The sequence below is a fragment of the Dromaius novaehollandiae genome, chromosome 2, assembly GCF_036370855.1.
Source record: "Dromaius novaehollandiae isolate bDroNov1 chromosome 2, bDroNov1.hap1, whole genome shotgun sequence".
In the NCBI taxonomy this organism is placed as follows: domain Eukaryota; kingdom Metazoa; phylum Chordata; class Aves; order Casuariiformes; family Dromaiidae; genus Dromaius; species Dromaius novaehollandiae.
Genome location: NC_088099.1, coordinates 76,584,884 through 76,604,778, shown reverse-complemented (window position 1 = coordinate 76,604,778; position 19,895 = coordinate 76,584,884). Strand labels below are relative to the sequence as shown.

The window sequence follows — 19,895 nt, the reverse complement described above, 5'->3', positions numbered from 1 at the left end:
TTGTGAAATTATTAAATTGTATAACATTTAACTCTTTAAATTCTGATGACCTTTTTAATTATTTTATTTCCCTTCTTTAGTCACTGAATGGTTTTGTATTGGTGGTGAGTGCAGAGGGAATGATATTTTATGCATCATCAACTATTGTGGACTATCTAGGCTTTCATCAGGTAAATATACTAACAAATATTTAGAATGCTTAATATTACACTGATTTTGTAAAGACTTCCTTGTAGTCATTCCTGTTAACTGGCTCTCTAAAATCCAGTGCTGTGTGTTGTGTTGTTTTGCCATGTCCTTCTACTGCTGCCTGTAACTGAAATTAAGTTATTTTACTATGCTATGTCAGACTGTTTTTTTTTTTTTTTTTTTTGAGCTGATAGGTGAAGATGAATTCCTTGTAATGTTGCAGGAGACAATTTGCTTTTGTAAACCTTTTGTTAATAGAAACATGATCTATTATAAATATAAGATTTAGCTAAACATTTCCTTTCAATTCTAGTATAAAATGCTGCTATTGTAGACTGGTTGCCTGTACATAGTATATATATTGTAAAGTCACAGAATTACAGAATGATATAGTTGGAAGGGACCTCTGGAGGTCATATAGACCAACCTCCTGCTCAAAGCAGATCCAGTTCAAGCAGCTTGCTCTGGGCCTTGTCTAGTCAAGTTTTGAATATCTCCAAGAATGGAGATTCCACAATGTCTGCGGAACAACCTATTCCAGTGTTTAACCATCCTAACTGTAAAAATGCTTTCCCTTATATCAAGTCAGAATTTCCCAACTTCTGTCTGTTGCCTCTTGTCCTTCCACTGTCCACCTCTGAGAAGAGTCTGGCTTTGTCTTCTCTACATCCTCTCATTAGGTAGCTGCGGACAGCAGTAAGTTCTCACCAAAGCCTTTCTTCTTATGGCTGAACAAACCCAGTTCTTCTCTCTCCTCAGGATAAATCATATGCCCCAGCCCTCTAACCTTGTTGATAGCCCTCTCCTGACTCACTTCAGTATGTTAATATCTTTCTTTTCCTGGGGAGCCCAAAACTAGATACAGTACTCCAGATGCAGTCTCGTAAGTGCAAAATAGAGGGAAAGAACCACTTCCCTCAATCTTCTGACTATACTTTTCCTAATACAGCCCAACAGAAGTTTGGCCTTCTTTGCTGTAAGGACGCATTCATTCATATTCAACATCTTAACACGCCCACACACGCACCCCAGTTTCCCAGGCCTTTTTCTGCAAAATGGCTTTCTATTCAGTTGGTTCCCAGCCTATACTGTGCATGGTTTTATTCCGTCTCAGATGCAGGACTTTGCCTTTGTTGAACTTCATGAGGTTCTTGTCAGCCCATTTTTACAGCCTGTCAAGGTCCCTCTGCATAGCAGTCCTCCAGCATATCAACTGCTCTCTCCAGTTGGTACCCTTTGAAAACTTCCTGAGAGTGCACTCTATCCCATCACCTATTAAGATATTAAACAATATTGGTCCCAGTATCAATCCCTGAGGGATACCATTAGTAGCCAGCTGCTGGTTGGACTTTTTTATTACTCACATTTGCATATGCACAAACATTAAAAGAGTTAAGGATAAAAATAGTCATCTTGGGATGTTAAGATAAAAAGCAGACATGAAAAACAGGGGCCTCTGAAGTAACTTTCCTCAAGCAGTCTTTGCTCTGCAGGTATCCTACACCAGCCATTATTTTAAGGAAAGTATCAACCAAAAGATAAGTCTCTGCCCCACTAAGCTTACAGATTAAACATTCCTTGTTGCAATTGTTTCAGACTGATGTAATGCACCAAAACATATATGATTACATTCATGTGGATGATCGCCAGGATTTCTGTAGACAACTACACTGGGCCATGAACCCTCCCCAGATGTTATCTGGACAGCAATTACAGACAGAAACAGGTAGGCATCACTATACAAAGTCAGACTTGCACTCCATCTACTCCTATTTCTGTTCCACATCAAGTCAGAATCTTCAGTGGAAAGCTGCATAGTGGCCATTTATAAAGTTACTGTCCCATAGATGAAGTTTCTTCCTGATCCTTGACACTTACAAAGGTAGTGTGTGGTGTGATGCTTGAAAGTTGATATTTATTTTTCTCTAATGTACCTCTGGATATTCTTATCATCTGCTCAGAATGAACATCATCAGTGTTCATCCTACCAACCTTTTGTTCACACTGATCAGGACATTAGTATCTTTTAATCATGAAAAAAACCCATGCAACAAGTTTCTGTACAATACAACAGGAGTGATATCCCTTTCTGCCATTTGTTTTCCCATGCACAGTTATGTGGCTAGGAGACTTCAGAAGAAAAAGTTGGTTCAGCAATATTTTATCCCGAGGCTGCATTTTCCTAGGATGGCAGGTGGACATGTGCAGAAAGTTTTTCCTTTGTACAAGAAGCGTAAAGCTGGAATCATGACTACAGAAAATACTATGGGGTTGAAAATGTTAACTTTATAAAGAATTATTGATCACCAGAAGGTGAGGAAGCAATTAGTTTTCCAGATGGGGGAAAAACTTGCAAGAAGTCCTTCAGTAGCCTTTATGAACTCATGAGGAACACAGGTGTGTAACTTTGGTAGAATCTCTCGCAGCTTGAGTGTTTTGCATGAGTCCTTATGGAAACCTGAAGAACTTTGCAAAATTTTGCAGGAAGTGTAGAGAAAACAAATGAAACAATGTGCATGAAGATTTCAAATTATAAAAAGTTATAAACATTTGGAATTTTTGTCCTAAGTTATATATAGCAGAAAATTTCATTTTCTGAGTTCATACTTCTGTACAAGTACTTGGGTGTGTCTTTTGGGAAATAAGTATTTCGAAAGCTATGCACCTGTAGTCCAAAACTGGCAAATGCTTCATCAAAAATCAAAGAGGCAACAGCTGAACATTAACTAATGAGCCACCGTTAACTTTTTTCTTGCATTAGCATTTTTCCTTATTTTGTTCCTTTTTCTAATGTATTATCTCTGATCTCAGAAGCAGTAACATCTGTTACTCTGTTTTGCACCATTAAAAATCACAAAAATTCAGGAAATAAAAAAGTCAAAGTTCCTGAAGAAACTCACCTGAATCTTATTATAGAGCCTTCCTTTTTTCTTTTGGTAGAGCATGTGCAGGTTTGTTTACATCATTTAATTTAATATTCACCCGTCCATAAAATAATATTTAGCAATTCCCATAACAATTTGTTCAAGTAGGTACAGTAAATTTTCATTCTTTTTTAGTGTGATCTGACATATATTGCCTCCACTGTTGTTTATAGGAGAAGAATATATTCTCAGTAAATTGTTTAAAGCACAAGAGAATGACAGCATGACAACAGATTATTCTTCCTTCTTAACTCGTTGTTTCATCTGTCGAGTTCGGTGCTTGTTGGACAGTACTTCTGGCTTCCTTGTAAGTATAATTTTGCATAGAGAACTGTAATCATGACATACAGATTTAAATTATTTCAGATGAAAGATATTTGAACATAAATATACAATGAATGAACATAAAACAGTCATGAAGACACACTTTTTATTTGCTGAACAATAAGAAATACCTAAAGATATTTATTGATTACATATAAAGAATGATAGAAGAAAAAAAGGCTGTAATATTTAAAATTGAAAGAATCAAGAAACTTTCATGTTTTAAGCTCTTTGGGATAGCATCTGTTCTCCATTTGTATGAGGCCAAGCACAAGGGAGGCCAGCTGATTTTCACCATTAATATTTAAGCACAAGAGAAGTGTTCGCTTTAAAGAACAAGAATAATAATTATTGATTTTCAACTTTTGTAAAGGGCCCTTTAATAATAAAAAACAGAACTGGAATGTCTCTTATATACTGCTTAATTATTCTTGCTAGAAGAGGAGTGGCTTATTTCTAGAAATCACTGCCTGATTTGCTTATAATAAAGTTCAGTCCTGTTTCTTTTTATGACAAAATAAGATATGTGCAAAGAAAATAAGAGACAAAAATAGCAAGAGAGAAGAAAATGCAACTTCTCTCTTATGTGCTCATTTGCTTATGGATCTGAGTATATGTACAAATTGGTCACTTCTGCATCCTGATTTCAGTCAGGAAAATGCCAAACTCAAATGGTCTTAGTTTTCTTTGGTCATTTTGTGGTAGGTAGTTTTTTCACTGAGAGGAGGCTGTTAACTTGCCAGTGCAGGCATAGCAAAGGTCTGCAAGTTTAGATTTGTCCTGAACGCTTTGCCCTCTACTGTTTTCCTAGCTGGGAGCATCTCTATGAAGCTCCTGGCAAAGCAGCTAGCAACCTTCCATCCTTAACCAGGCAATCCAAGGGAAACAGAATTGCAGCATAAACCATCCTGGTGAAAGGATGATGAGATGGGTCACATCTACCCTACAGGCTAGCTTATTAGCTTCTCTAGTATCAACAGTAATACAGAGCATTCTGTAGGAACCTGCTCTGAAGGAGAACTCCGATCAGAGAGGGAAGAGCCCCTTGAAGAGCCATCCTCTCCTGATCTCTGCCTTCTGCTTATATGGAGATTTGAGACAGGGCTAGATGGTTCCTTCCAAGCTATGTACTTTCTTTCTGATTATCTTGAGATATGCCTTTTCTCTTGGGGTCTTCCAGCACAGCCCTTGGGTTGGGTGCCAGTCCACATAGTTCCCAGAGAAAGTACAAGGAAAGAGGAATCATCTTACTGGAGAGAACACAGCATGGAAAAAAGTAGTTCCAACCTCAGACTGAGGTGTACAGGAAATAGCTGTTTGCACCATCATAAGCTTCTAGTCTTGGCAAATAGAACATAATGCAGAACTTCTACTTTAAGCACATAGGAGGAAAAAAAACAGCCTCAAATCTCTCATTTTACTGTTGATAGTGCCTCCACTCACCATGCCTCTGAAACTGTGTGGTTTAAACTGTATGAAGATAATGAAATTCCAGGCTTTTCTCTGTTTCAAAACTAGCTTCAATGTTATTTAAACATCACAGTCTATAGATCATATTAGCATTTTAAATATTAAAATGTTAAATGTTTAAATGTTTTATACAGTAATGTTTATGATAGCTTTATTGTGTTTTTTATATAACAGACAATGCAGTTTCAAGGCAAACTAAAGTTTCTTTTTGGACAAAGGAAGAAGTCCTCATCAGGAACAGTATTACCACCTCAGTTGTCCTTATTCTGCATAGTGGTACCACTTCTTCTGCCTTCTGTGACAGAGATGAAGATGAAAAGCCTGCTTCTGAAAGCAAAACACAAAGCTGATGATGCAGCAGGAGTGAATACAAAGTATTTTCAAATTAATCTTTTAGTATATAACAAACTATACTATGGGCTTAATGTGTATTAAGCATGTAAAAAGCACAGATTGTGATAAATAACTCTCTACTTAAAAACACTTTCTTAGGAAAGTGAGTAGCTTACTTGGATTCTTCTTCCCAGCCTTCAGAAGTTATTAAAGCAATAATTCACTCTACTAGTTATAGAAGTTGAAAAGAAAAAAAAAATTTATTGAGAGTTTTCAAACTTCAATAACTTCCAATAGCACAATTACTAGGACTTGGCCATTTTGGTAGTAAATAAAAGAAAGGAAAAAATGAGAAAATTGAATGTGTGTGTGTGCACATGCGCTTCTATTGCTGTGAAGTAAAATGCTCATCAGTGTGACTGACAGCATCATAATCTGACTTTTAATCAGAATATGCTTGTGTATGTGTGGATTTACTATCCACACATCTAATTTGGTTCTAGCACATACATTTTTTTTGACAAGAACTAAATTGTTGGAATTGTCTGATATAATAGAATATGCAGGCTTTTGGATCAGAGTTTGATTAGTGGTGATCAAAAGTCATTTCCACCTGCTAGCTTTTCAGTAGCCCAGGTGAAATTAGTTAATGATCAGAATTCAGCTCCTAGAAGAGAGGTGCTTTACTTTAAGTTTTATTAACTGACTGGACTGTGGCCTAGAATTTAATAGCTGAGAAGAATGAAGTATGCATTTAACTTTGGCGTTTCCTTTGGTTCAGGCCTGAAGCGTGCTGGCCAGTGATGGTGGGGAAATTCATATAGGCATTTCTTTTCTGTTGGTCTTTATAAACAGAGAGTTTTGGAAAGCAGTGTCACAGGCTTTGCACCTTTTACCAGCCCTAATATGCATTTTGAACTAAAGATTGGAAGAAATCCATTAAAATCATATAATGATTATTGCAAGTTGCAGTCATGCTAACTCTTCAATGCATTGCTGGTGAGTGTGATGTAAATACCTAGGATAGGCAGAGCCAAATATATATAATGTTTGTCTCAATTCAAGCTGAAGATTACTATTCTGGAAATAGTTAAGTGGTGAGCAGAATGTTCCTAAAGATAACTCTTCCTCATAATTAAATGCAGAATTCCAGTCATACGTTAGCTTGACCATCCATACGATGCAGGAAACATAGACAAATATTTCATGTTGATTATTACAGATTTAAACTATCGGTCTTTGTTAATGGTTGACAGCTTGAAGATCACATCTTTCAGTTTGTGAATTTACTGTACTGTCATTCTCTGACAAGGAATTTTCCACAATTTGTCCTCTGCAGCTGCAGTTCAAAAGCTAATTCAGGTCTGTGTGAAGCAGCAGAATTATATGGAAGAAACAGTCATCATGAAGGTGCAGCTTTCCCTAATGTGTTACAGAGTGCTGAAAACCAAATCAAAGGTGTGTTCTTTAAGTACGTCTGGATTATATACAGTTTATGGAGACAGAACTTTGCCTTTTCTTTTCACCTGTTAAGTTTTCAAACTTTTGGTCTCAATGCTTGCTTTTTTTTTTTTTAATCTCTAACACACCTTCTGTTTAAAAAAAAAAAAAAAAAGTCCACTTCAAAAGATAGTATTGAATCAGTCTATTTCAGAAATGCCATTTTTACAGTTAGATTAATAATCATAATAAAAAGAATACTCAATATATGCTTTCTTAAAATGACAGCATTGCATTTTACAAGATTATGTGTAAATCTTAATCAATAATAAAGGATCTTTTCCTCTTTGAGGAAAATGTGACACAAATGCCACTTTCCCCCGAAGATCAGGGAACAGAAGGAAGATTCAAATTTATTGTCTTTAAAACTCATGATTTGCCTGTGGCTTTGACTCATGCTTTTCCAGTGTTTGGGTCTGGCAATATTATGAGAGTCTATGCTGTAATTCAGATTTTGCAACAGATAGAATTTTTATGGTAAGTCTTCTCCAATAGGCAACTTCTTCTTCCATAGAGGTTTTTGTTGCACCAGCTAGAAATGTTTAACTTCTTTAAAACCATTTCTCTGTCGTAGCCCCATTTTTCATTAAGATTTTCTCACTGGTCTATTACAGAGAGGGAAAAATGATAATGAACTAATAATAATGAAAAATCCCTGGTTCGAGGGTTTTTAACTGCCCCATTAGATTTTTCAAAAATTGTTTTTTTTGTGTGGTTTGCCTAGTTCTGTGACATATTTTGGCTTGCACTTTCTTGTGCTGATGATTCCAGGGCAACAAAAAAACTAGTGAGCATTCACCAAAGATATTAAATACTGCTTGTATTAAAATGTATTTTCTTTTAAATTGTGTAGCAAGGAATAATGGAGAAAATGGCATTTCTCTAGTCAAAGTACAAACAAATGAAGATCACTGGGTCTGGGTTCAAGCTAACACTCAGCTTCTGTATCGAAGCGGTTGTTCAGAGTATGTCCTTGCCCAACAGCAAATGTTGAAGTAAGTACATTTTCTCATACTGAAAACAGTTCCATATTTCATGAAAAATCAAATGTATTCTTTATGTTTGCGATCTTTAAAAGGATTGTAGTGGCCTAAGACAAGAGCTGTGTGAGAAGATCTTGTTTTACTTAATAAATGGAAAAATTAATAGAAAATTTTTGACATCTCCTGCATACATTTTTGTCTTGGATCATATGAAATGGCTGTTACAATCCTAAATAATGTTTTCTTTCTACTTTTTTTTTCCTAAAGTTAAACACATATATTTTAAAACAGAGTATTTCAAAACCAAAATGCTTGATTACTAGAATGTTTTGATTTTCTTGCACAAAAACTTATTTGGGGGTTTTGTTTTACTTTGCTGCTGAAGCTATTTGCTGATTTAGTGTCCTGGTCTTTCTGGTTTTTTAACATGTGATAATGTTAAGCTTTTTTTTATTTTTATGGATGACAGCTGAACTCATGTTTTTAGTTGCAGATGTTATGAGATACCTTTCAGCATAATCTAAACAGGGATGCTTAAACTGCAGGTGACTGTAGGCTCTAGCCCTGGAGTGGAAGCTATACCCACAGATTTGGATTCAAAAAGGACCTCTCCATCTGGTTTTCCACTTTCCTCCCAAATAGGGTCGTCTTCCTCCTCGCCATGGGATTGTCTCTTCCATTTCCTGTGGGCCCTGTGGAGGTATCTTTTCAGACTGGTGTGAGGGAAGAGATAGGAGAATGGATTGAATGAGCAAGGGCCAGGAGATATAGATAGCCACCATCTGGCCCTGTGGAAAGAATGTGACTGTTATCTGTATTCTTTTTCTTTTGAATGCCTCACAGGTACAAGAGATAGATTTTAAAAAAAGTCTTTGAACTTCTAAGTAGGTATCTTTTGCAGACAGCATATCTCCCAGGATCCATGTGAATAGTAGAGGACCTCCTCCCTGAAGGTGGTGGAACTCCTTATCTTTACTGTCAGGGTAGAAACCGTATCTTTCCATGTGAGGGCAGGAACAGAAGAGAAGCCGATCTAAAGTGGCTGTTTCTTATATTCAAGTCTATTTCTAAATTGTTTTCTGTGTAATTAAAAACCCTCTTTGATGCTTATTTAGTTACATTTTTACCCTCTGAATAGTTAAAATTATTCCCTTGTGTTTGATAGTCCTGCAGACTGAAGTGCTACAAGAGTTGGCCATGGAGATTTTATTCAATTCTGTCCTCCTGACAGTCTGCAGTAGACACTCAGTGCTTTGCATTTTGCACCCTATAGCTTTAATCCTCAATAATACTTCTTTGTTAAAATGTCCTCCTGGAAACATACATTCTTTTGAGAATTTTCACTAGATACTATTTCATTGCAAAATTCTTTGTTTGGGATCTAAGCTTTTGTTGCTTTTTCATTTTGTCCAATCCAGTTAGACCATTTCCTGAGAAGCTAGTTCTGCAGTGAACTTGTATCATTTGATAGATTCAAGACTATCACACTTCAATAATATTTAGCAGAGGGCTGAAAATATCTAATATCTCATGGAGAAAAAGAAAGAAAATATTCTCCTTGCTTGGTGTACGTTTATTACAACGGGACATTCTCTCTTTATAACAGCATGGACTCCCTCTACTGGAAATTCTTGCACATTGAGTCCATACCAAAGGAAAACAGTTTCTGATAGTGAACTAAGAAAAAAGCCTCCTGAAACCCTCATTAATTCTTCAATTTTTTGTGCCAGGTTTCTTATTCTGATACCACTTCTTGCTCTCATAGAGATTGAGGCTTTGCAACATTGATCCTGCCTGATTAATTTAAGTTCTAAAAACTACTGTAGGTAGCATAGAAATACTGAAGCAATTCTCTTTGTCAAAACTCTTAATTAATTGTGACTACTTTGGCTATAGATAAGGGAAAATGAATTTGCTGACCATCTTAGAAATGAAAGACAACATGAATTAATTTAGACTAAAAATACCCCACCTCAAGTATGAACATTTATGACTATTCTGGACACTTAATTGGGCATTTTCTTCCCTCTCAACTAACTCTGTGCTCTCAAAATATAGGACCCCCATAGCTCTCTCTCAAATCACTTTAATCAGAAAGTTCTTATGTTTCCTAATGATTCTTTGTTAGATATATTTTTAATAGAAGAATAAAAGTGTAAGGTAGTTACCATACTACACATAAAGTACTATAATAAATAAGGTCTTTGTGAAATGTGTGCCCAAAATGAAAAAGATGCATGTTTTAATTTGAATGAAACAGTGCCACAAAAAGATAGCTGTGCACATATTCATGCCCAAATGCATGCCCACTCCTTTTTCTCTCTTGAATAAATATAAAGGTTATATAGACCACAGTGTGAGAGTCTCAAAGTATCACTTGTAATGTATGTCAGACCACTCCATTTGTATCACGGAAAACATCCATTTAGAAACCTCTGATTGACTGGTTTTCTCTACTGTTATTGAAAGGGAAGAAGATAAGCAACTGAAGATACCAAGCAGTTTTGCCAGTTTGAAAGGAAACCTGGAAGGACTTTCTTATAACAGTGCCATTGAGACGCTGGGCCAATTGAAGCATCTTAACTGGACAGCAGTAAAAAATGAACAAGATAATGTAAAAGTGAAGTTTGAACCTAATACAAATGATGAGTGTTTTATGCTAGAGGAACCTCTCAGTTCTAATACATCAGCTTTAGGTGTTCAAAACAACTGCACCACAAACAGCAGTTGGACTCTAAGAAACTCAAGCTCTTGTTCTATAAATCACAGAATGAATGAATGTTCAAACAGAAGGGTTGGATCATTCTATAACAGAGACCAAAGTTTCTTAAGTTTCACATCAACTTGCCCTTCCTACTGGGGGAGTGCAGAAAGCTGCCAGTCTTACTCAGGCTTACAACAACGATCTATGGAGAACTGTCCTACAGATCTTCTGAAATTACAGAGATCATTAATATCCTCAGAGTCTCCCTGTGATGCAGTGTTTCCACTGGATATGCCTATCAAAACAGAGTATGATTCTGATTCTGAAAACATTGCTGATAACTACTTGACATCACAAAGTCGAGCCTGGTTGGATGAGAATGGCACAGTGAGAAAGCAGCTGTTTAGTTATCCCAATATAGTGCACCTTAAAACAGAACCGGATCTCTGTGAGCAAGTTTCACCTTGTCAGAAACCAAGGCACTGTGTTTATACACAACATAATTGGCAATGCATTGTAACAAATCATCCCAACAACTTAAATCTGAACAGATCTTGCAAGGGCTTATGGAGCAAGGAGATGGCTCCATTTTGCCCTCCGAACTCTGCATGTTTGGAAGGCTTGCCCGACTTATCACATACCGAATGCTACAATCAGTTCTCTAGCCCAAATTCAGTGGAAGAGAAAGAGCAGAATAATGAGATTTTTAAAATGCAATGCGAATTCAAAAATCCCTGCTTGGTTCAAGCAATCAAGCGTGAGCCCCTGGATTCTCCACCATTGTCCGATAATGGACAGAATGGAGTACGTATGAACTTCTCTGAAAATACATTAGCAGGTCCTGTGCCTCATAAAACAACTGAATGTACATTTTTACAATAGATTTTATAACATTTGAAATATTTATAACGTTAAAACAAGAAGTTGTAGATTCTCTTCCAGTTGGGTTACATGAGTTACTAAAATTTAAAAGCCAGTGGAAGGGTTTTACTTATGTGTGTGCATGTGTGTATATGTAAAAAATACACACACGCACACACACCCCCTTACGCACTGCCATTCTCTTAGTGATCTTTGGAAAGACTGAGACATAAAACCTCAGATACAGAAAAATAATCATTAATCATTGTACAGGTGTACCTGCTAATTTGCCTTTATCATGCTCTTTCTCTTGTCTACAGTCAATCTGAATTTCTTTACAAGGTCTAGTTATTTCCATTTCTTGCCTTTGTTCTACCCCCACCAAAGCTGATGTGATGCCTCTGTGCAAAGACAAAATGTTTATGGTCTTCTATGTGGCCAGGAGTTTCCTTAGGAGTCTTTGCGTTTGTATTTGTAACTACTCTGATAAGAAGCATCAGCTATTCCTTTATCTCAACATAGTCAGAACAGGTAAGGGTTTCCCAAATACAACTTCTTAATTTGAAAGATTAGCATTAATTTAAAATCAAGTAATTTTCATAAAATGAATTGGAAGTTATTTCAGATACTGAAGTTTTTCCCTAGTTTCCCTGACAATAGTAATGTTTTAGTAAACATATGTTTCCATTTTAAAGCTATTGGCCTTTCATGTTGCTGTTTGAGAGACCAAATAATGGGGTGTTATCCACTTTTATAAATGAGTTACAAAGTGCTGTTAAATATACATGAGAAGAAAATATTTCCCGAATTATTTTTCTTCCTTTTACTTGTAACAGTAACAAAGGAAATGCACTTTTCTATTTGATGGTATCTCTTGGAGTGATAGCCTGTTAGTTAATCACTGTCACCTGACATCAAAAGTCCCACACTAAAATTAGGTATTTTTAAAAGCTTCCCACTTGCAGTCCCCAAAGAAAATGTTAACCTCACTAAAAGCCAACTGGATGTAACCATATTGATGCTTTTGAAAACAGATCCATGTTTTCCTTTGTACCTAGACAGCAATGTAATTCTGCTGAGAGCCCCTCCCCCCCCAGACTTCTGTTATGTTTTTGTTGTTTAACTCCTGCACTAACTTTTGTTTTAAAATTGCACTATTTCAACTTCACATCACCTTCACATATATAAAAAACACATTTTAAAAAAGCTTAGATGTATATGTGCTTTTTAAAAGAAGGCGTTTAGTGAATGTTTTCATTTTCAAAATGTTATAAGTAATTATAATGTATTCATTTTTGTATTTACTACCCACTGAGGGCATGGCTTTACATGCCAGCAGAGTGGCATAAACTTCTCCTTAATGCTACAAGTATATGGGATAAGCACAGTTTTCAGGCAGGGGAGCAGTTATGTGGTAGCAGAGGGAGTGGCACTCAGGAGGCTGCTCTTCTCCAAGACTGTTGTCTGTCTTTGATAGAGGTTACTGCCTGTACATTAGAGTTTGCAGAAATATATACTTTCCCTGCATGTCAGTTAAGTGCTTATGAACAACAGTTTAATCTGAAATACTACATTTTACACTGAAATGGTTGAGATAACTTACACACGTACCTTTTGATAAGTGTCCTGCAGAAATTCCCTGCAAAAAGGCAAGAGTGGACAGCAAGGTTAATAACATCGTACGGTAGCTCAGATCTGCCCTAGTTCATCTGACCATAACTAACCCATGAGAAAGTCTTGTTTCTGTCTGAGGTAAATCTACTGCCTGTTGGCTACATGTTGCTTCTTACTTGAGACAGGCTTCATATTCTTCTCCTGATACGCTTACCAGTAGCTATCATGTAACATCAGACCCCTTTCAGAGATGAGACTGTGAGAGTGAAATTTACACTGCAAGTTGGTCTGTCAGTGTTCATGTTACATAAATTTAATTAAGCTCAACCACACAAATAGTTCTGGGCAAGCAAATTGGATACCACTGTAGGCTAAGACTGTCATAAATCAGTGGCGCTGCAAAATCTCTCTGTTGATCCATTATCTACAAAAATAAGAGCAGTAGTTCCTTTTAGACTCTCGCAGACTAGCTCTTTCAGGCCATAGTTCAACATTCAGCAACAGCAGTGCTTATTTCTCTGTGCCATACCATCTTCTGTGACAGCACAGGACCTTGTAGGGTTGTGTCGTGAATCTTACTACATTCCGCAATCCAGTTGCTGTGCAGCTACACGCGTGTGCTAGCCCAGCAGAGGTGTATAGTGTGGAGTCAGTGTACCATGGGAATAGATGGCTGGGGTCAAGTGGAGGACATGCCAACATGACTGCTAAAACGCTGTTCATTTAATTACTCTTGGACTCACTGTGATACCCCTCTGAATTAGAGTGCCTGGGCCTGGTTTAGCAGGCCTGCTGTAGTCATTTACATATAAATGTAAATTTACAATAAAACACTACCATCTTCATCAGGAAATGCTGATGCCATTTCGCACAGATATAAATGATCATACCAGGTGCAACTTAGTAAAGGACTGTGCCACTGAATTTCTTATCTGTGCATGAAAGTACTTCCTGGCATAACTACAGTGGGAGAACTATACCAGCAAGTCTTCTCTCTCCAGTGCAGAGGTAGCTTACACTAACAACAGAAGCTCTTTAAAGATCTTTCCTATACAGAAAAAAGACTGTTTTGTTGACATAACGCCATCTACTCTAAGGCTTTTTTTGGTATATGTCAGTTGGAGTGATTTTTCTCATGCTCCCAACAAAACCAGCCATGTTTTCCACATTTCAATCTGTACGGGCTGCTGAAGTTTTTGCATGAAAGGGAATCTAATCTGCTATATGAGATGTAACCTCCTTCTAGGAGGATGAATGAATGTATAGCTAAAAACGAGATGTCATCTGCTGGCTACTGCCTGTGTAAATGTACTCAAGTTAGCTTCCTTATGTTTCCATAAAATCTGAATCCAAGAAAAATACAAGGTAATTTATCTTATGCATCACACTTGAATTTGCTCCATTTATTTTGCTGCCAAGTTTTATCGTCATATGAAAAAAATATGTTATTTATCAATGGAATTCCTTCTAATCTAAGTTATGACACACATGCAACAGTCATCTAAGAACTGGGTTTATGAAAAGATTGGCAGCTTATCCTCTTTTTGGACAAAAACTAACCACTGCTGCTGGTAAACAAAGATCAGTTCCTTGTAAGCACTTGGTATATTGCACCACTTGGAAAGAACAGAGAAAATGAAAGCAAAAAAGAATCTCTTGTTATCTGTTTTTAATACACAGAAGTAATTCCTTCATTCTCACATTTTTCCTTGCCCCGAACGTGCCCTGGATTGAGTCTGGACTGATATATGACCTTGTGTTGTACTCTGTTAAATTGTCACTGATTGAATCTCTTAAAACCTTTTTGTATGCAGACATTAATGAACTCATGAAAACTGATCAGTAAATAGCATGAAAGGCAGAGCAGTTGTTTTAAATTGTTACTTTTTCCTAATGGTTGTTGTTGCTTTGGTATTATTTAAAAAACCTTCAAAACAGAGAAGTAGGGTTTAAGATGTTTTCAATCAGTGGTGCTTAGCTTTTACACTTAATGAGCTGGTATGTGCCTCCCCCAAGCACTACCCTAAAGTCTGTTTTAGGAGCCTCCCAATGTATTTATTTTAACAACAGTGAAAAAAAAAATCTTCTTGCAGAAGCAAAGCCTAGTCAAATGCTCGCCTAATTCGAACTCGGAGTATTCAGGCTAAAGGAAATGCCTTTCTTTTTCCAGTGTGTGCCTGATACTTTGTAATACCTGACTGATGATAGCTTTCAGACTTCTTAAGCTATGAACTCTCCAGAGGTTGAGACAGTATTAACTCCTTAATTTGGAGTTTTAGTTTGATTTTTTTTTTTTTTGGTATGAAAGGTGAACAGTTCTAAAATCCCTGAAAGTGTGTGTCGCTCTAAGAGTTACTTAATCCACAAACAACAGAGACTATCATCAGTGCTAAAGCTTGTTTAAGGCCTTGTCTTCACTGAGAATTTGGCCTAATTTTAGCTGTCAGTGGACACCATACAAGTGCCAGTCCAAATGAGGTACACCATTGTAAGCCGTTATTTTTACCTGGGAGCCTGTCCTGATCTGGGCGAGGGGTAAACTTGTGCAGTACAAAGAGTGGATTTTCCTTCTTCCTCTAAGGTTGGTGAGATGCAGTTATGCCAGTGGCTGAAACTGGGGCAGCTCTCCATTGTAGATAACACTATCAATAATATATTTGTACTTTAGACTTTTTGGACACCAAAATAGAGTATTCTTTTGAAATTCTGGAGTGTGGGCAGCAGTGTGCGAGGCGTGGGCTGGTTTTGGTTGGTCCTCAGTTTGCAGATTTAAATAGTGAAATGGGAGATCAAAGGACTGTCCCTAAATTCTTTGTAGGAAATACTTACTTCCTACTACCTGATTGTAACATGGTAATGCAAAGTATATATCTATATTTTAATTGTCCTTCATTAGAATACAATGATGCATTCTTAAAATCCTTAGAACTCAGACTCCTCTGGATGGCATAGGGAGGTCTGACATTTATGCCTCAGTAAATTCATTAAGACCTTTGGTGCTGAACTTTGATATGGTATTGAGATTGACAGGGCATGTGCAATTGATATTCCTAGTGCTTAAAATATTTAGGTGGAGGGCACCAAGCCTGAGGCAAGGAATATTCTGTGGGATAAAATCTGCTTCTGCTGTCTAGAAGCCTTTCTTAACTCCTTGTGTTGAAGCCATATTGGAACTTAAGGAAGACAACCTCACCCATTGTAGTTATTTTACAAAAGTTATTAATTTGTCTTAACAATTTATGATGTTTCAACTGAAATAGTTAAAAGGCCTAATTTTCTCTGTCTATGAATGCCTACATTGCCTTAGGAAGAGGAGAAAAGAATAGCGTTCTCATTTTCCTTCATGAGAGTGTCATGTAACTAAAACACCCCAACTCAGAAAGATGGAGGAATAGAGTCTTTGGAGTATTTTTTTCTTCTACCTTTTTTTTTCCTGTTCTATTCTCCTCCTTTGTTTCTGTTCACTGGCTTGAACATTCAAAATGGAAAGAAAAGACTCTTCTGATTACATGGACACAAAAAAACTAAACCAGATTGTAGAAAACTTCACACTAGAAGCCCTGGAGTTTCTTCCTCCCTTTTAATCCTTGCAAAGTGCTATGTGAAATCATGTCACAAGTGATGCAGACTTCTGTAACATGCACACCCTGAAAGAAAAGAGATTTGCAAGGTGGCCAAGCTCAGGTTGTAATCACAAGATTTTCATTTAGCTGAAGGAGACTCATGCAAGGGGGCTATAACTGGCTTATGTTCATGGTCACTACCATGCTGATAAATATGTTTTTGTACTTTGAATACACACGGCATATGCTCTTGTCCTTATAAATATGTTGGCTTTACTCCTATAAATTTTTTCTCAGATACCTTTACATCTGAAGTAAGTATATATGACCAACAACTTTTCTGGTTATATTGAATGCACACTGATAAAAAAAAGAAAGTGTTACCATATTACAAATGTTACACAGTTGCAAATTATGTCAGGAAATAAACAGGGATGGATTCCAGTTTCTTTAAATTTAGTTTGAATTTAGGTATAAATTTAAATTTCGTTTGAAATGTATATTTAAGTTAATAGTACTGAACAAAATCATCAGTGATCTGCTGAAAACAATATTAAAAACACAAAGTACTACTTTTTTGGTTTTTTAAAAACCATATGGAGATCAGTGCACTTGTCTGTGTTTTGGCTTTTTTTGGGTGGAGGGTTTGGTGGGAAGTAAAAGAAGATTGTTAAGATGATTTGGGGGGGGGGGGGAGGGGTTGGGGGGAGAGAGAAGAAATCACCCTGAGAGATTTACTGCTGTCAAGGTGGATGCATTCTGTGATACTTTTTCTCCACCCATTGTCAGTAATTCTGTAATCTAAAATCATGTCTTTATTTTTTCCTGTAAATTTGAAAGTATAGCTCTTCAGGCTGAGAAGAATTCCTTGAAAACAAGTTTTGAGGTAATTCAACACTAAGTTGTATTTCTCAGTCAGGCAGAAAACATCGTTCTGGGACTCATGAAGTGCTCTTGTTCCATTCCTAGGGTTAGTCTTGGAAATGCTGAAAAAAAAAATCAGTGTCTGCATTAACTATTCTGTTGCTGGTCATTTTTGCTGAATCATCCAGCTGGTGTTCTAACTCTGCAGCTTGAACATGATTTCCAGGGTGCAATAGAGCTCCACTGACAGCTGCATAACAATAAGAACTTCCAGTTTCATATTTATATTGGCAGAATTATGCTATTCCAAAGACTAAACATGAGGAAAATATAAAAACCTGACAATAATGTAATCTAAAGAACACCAGCTACTTAGCTATTCTCATCAATTTGTGTAGTTAATTAATTAAAAGACTACAGCGAAGTTCTGTTCTAGCTTCCCATCTTGCACAGAAGGGTGTCATAGGAGTTCTGCCACTTTTCCTCCTTTTTAAGTCACATCTTGCTTTCTCCCTTCTTTATCCTATTATTCTCCCCCTCTGCACTCCATTTTCGTTCTTTTGCATCATCCATGTATTCCCTTCATTCATTTAAAACCCGAGATAAGGATATTTTTCAAGAGGCAACCAGCAACCTTTTTTTTAATCTTTCTACAAAAGTGCTTGAAAATGGTAAAAATTATCTCACTTCTCGGTAAGAGCATTCAATCTCCTTTCTACTCGCATCATAAATAAAAAGATTCTTCCTCTGTATAGTTAATAACTTTCCCTCTTCTGAAAGGGTTCTTCCTCACACCTAAGCAGCTTCTTAAGATAACCAAAGAACATTTTCTTCCCTAAAGTTGGTTGTGTCTATCTAAAAGCTCTTCCTTTTTCTCCCTCAACCTTTTCTACCTTTGTAATCCTTTACAGGATGGTACTTTCTGTCCTCCCTCTTTTCTGCTTTCTCACTCTATAGCTTTATTTCTACTTTAAAGTTTTGCCAAAAGAGCAATGTTATGCAAAAGTGCAATCCTGTACATCCCCCACCCCTCTAACAAGACAGAGGTACTGAAAAAAGTCTTAGAGTACTACAGCTGTGCTTTTAAAAAAACAAAGTCACTTTGCTAGAGGAACATACTCCATTGAGGAGGCTGTACTGCCAAGAAACTGAGTTACCACCAGCAGTTTAGTTTTGCAAGTATGTGTTGACAAATTCTTTTGTGTTTAGACCTGGTGTCTGTTTTCAGAAATCCAGGAAACCATTTTCTCTTTTGCTTCTCTCATTCTTTTTCTACATGTACTTATTCTTTTGCTGTGTGACTGCACTTTTAATATATACATATATCTTTAAGAAGGGTATGGAAGCATTATACAAAATGTACAGTGCAATGTTTTCAGTGAGTCCATTTTAGGTTTTGAGATTAGAACAATTATGAAGTTTTAGTCTGACTTCATATGAAGGCCTCTGACTGTTACGGAAATGCACATGGAAAATATCAGTAAAAATAATATAATTCATCTTGAAAAGGGGTATAATCTACTATCAAAATCTGCTAATAATCCATCTATTGAAAGTGCCAGACCTGCTCCCCTTAAAGTAACACAATAGAAGATCATATAAAAAGTGCATGGAGATCTACCAGCATTTTTGATGTAACTGCTTTTTCTGTCAAAAGGGTATTGTATGATCCCAAATTTAAGGGCACGTTTCTGAAGAGAACATAACTACATCAACATTATTTGAAAAAGCAACAATTTGTGCATGTAATGTGTGCATTTATGCATGCAATTCAGGCAAGCCTACTACTTTTAAAGCTAATCTATTTATGCAAGCAGATAGCAGGCACACAAAATTTTACTGTAAATGGCTACTTTGGGGTAGTGAATCAAACAGCTCCTGAGAGGGCAAAATGAATAATGACAATTCTTTTCACAGTGTATAACCTAACCCCATCAACTATGCTGCTTTGTATACAATAGTTGTAATAGACTTCAAAATATATCAATAGCAGGCTAATTGAAACAGGCAGTAAAATGTGGATTTTATATTTCGGAATTTTGTTAAAACAGGTGCACTTTTATATTTGTTTTTGTACTGTTTCCTCAGTCTGCTTTTACAAGGAACTTTCAAGTGCATTTCCTAAATTATATTTTACATTTATTACCAATCTGAAGTGTAAAGTGAAAACATTTTAAAATAAATATTTGCATTTAAATTAAAACCGTGCAGAATTATTTTTTTCCTCCATCTTTTACAACGGCAGCCCCCAGTATAAAGACAGGAGGGTTAGTTTACAGCCGAACACGCTCGAACAAAGCCACAGACAGAGGGAGAGACAGGCGGCACGTCCCCGCACGCGCACCCCAGCGACGAGCGCCCACCCCTGACGGTCACCCCACATTGCCACCACTCCACAAGAGAAAAATCAAACCCCAGCAGCCCGCCACGCGAGGCACCTTAAAAATCATCTCGCACCAGCTGCTCCCGCCTCTGATTGGCTAGGGCATGGTAGCTTCTTCCTATTGGCTATTGAAAAGGGCCACTTTCACGTGCTGGAAGAGCACGCTCCTCCAAGTGCTTCGGT

The 19,895-nt window shown here is 36.9% G+C and overlaps 1 protein-coding gene and 1 long non-coding RNA gene across 4 annotated transcripts in view; one reads left to right on the top strand and one right to left on the bottom strand.

Moving 5' to 3' along the window:
- Positions 1–17,112, top strand: part of AHRR (aryl hydrocarbon receptor repressor) — a 92,468-nt gene extending 75,356 nt beyond the window's left edge. For both annotated transcript variants that reach the window (XM_026110279.2, XM_064506765.1), the window contains exons 5-11: positions 81–170; positions 1,786–1,915; positions 3,287–3,420; positions 5,082–5,281; positions 6,580–6,698; positions 7,594–7,735; positions 10,193–17,112. In XM_026110279.2, the coding sequence (XP_025966064.1) occupies positions 81–170; positions 1,786–1,915; positions 3,287–3,420; positions 5,082–5,281; positions 6,580–6,698; positions 7,594–7,735; positions 10,193–11,309 (1,932 nt within the window). In that variant the 3' untranslated portion in view covers positions 11,310–17,112. The remainder of the gene's footprint in view (positions 1–80; positions 171–1,785; positions 1,916–3,286; positions 3,421–5,081; positions 5,282–6,579; positions 6,699–7,593; positions 7,736–10,192) is intronic.
- On the bottom strand, positions 1,527–19,886 carry LOC112989252 (uncharacterized). Of its 2 annotated transcripts, XR_003260768.2 has the most exons (4): positions 19,768–19,886; positions 12,900–12,927; positions 5,158–5,234; positions 1,527–3,444 (listed from the first exon to the last, which is right to left on the bottom strand). It is a non-coding gene; the product is annotated as an uncharacterized LOC112989252 (long non-coding RNA). The 2 variants fall into 2 exon arrangements; XR_010387745.1 differs by lacking the exon at positions 1,527–3,444 and having other exon boundaries at positions 3,527–5,234.
- Positions 19,887–19,895: the final 9 nt, after the last annotated feature.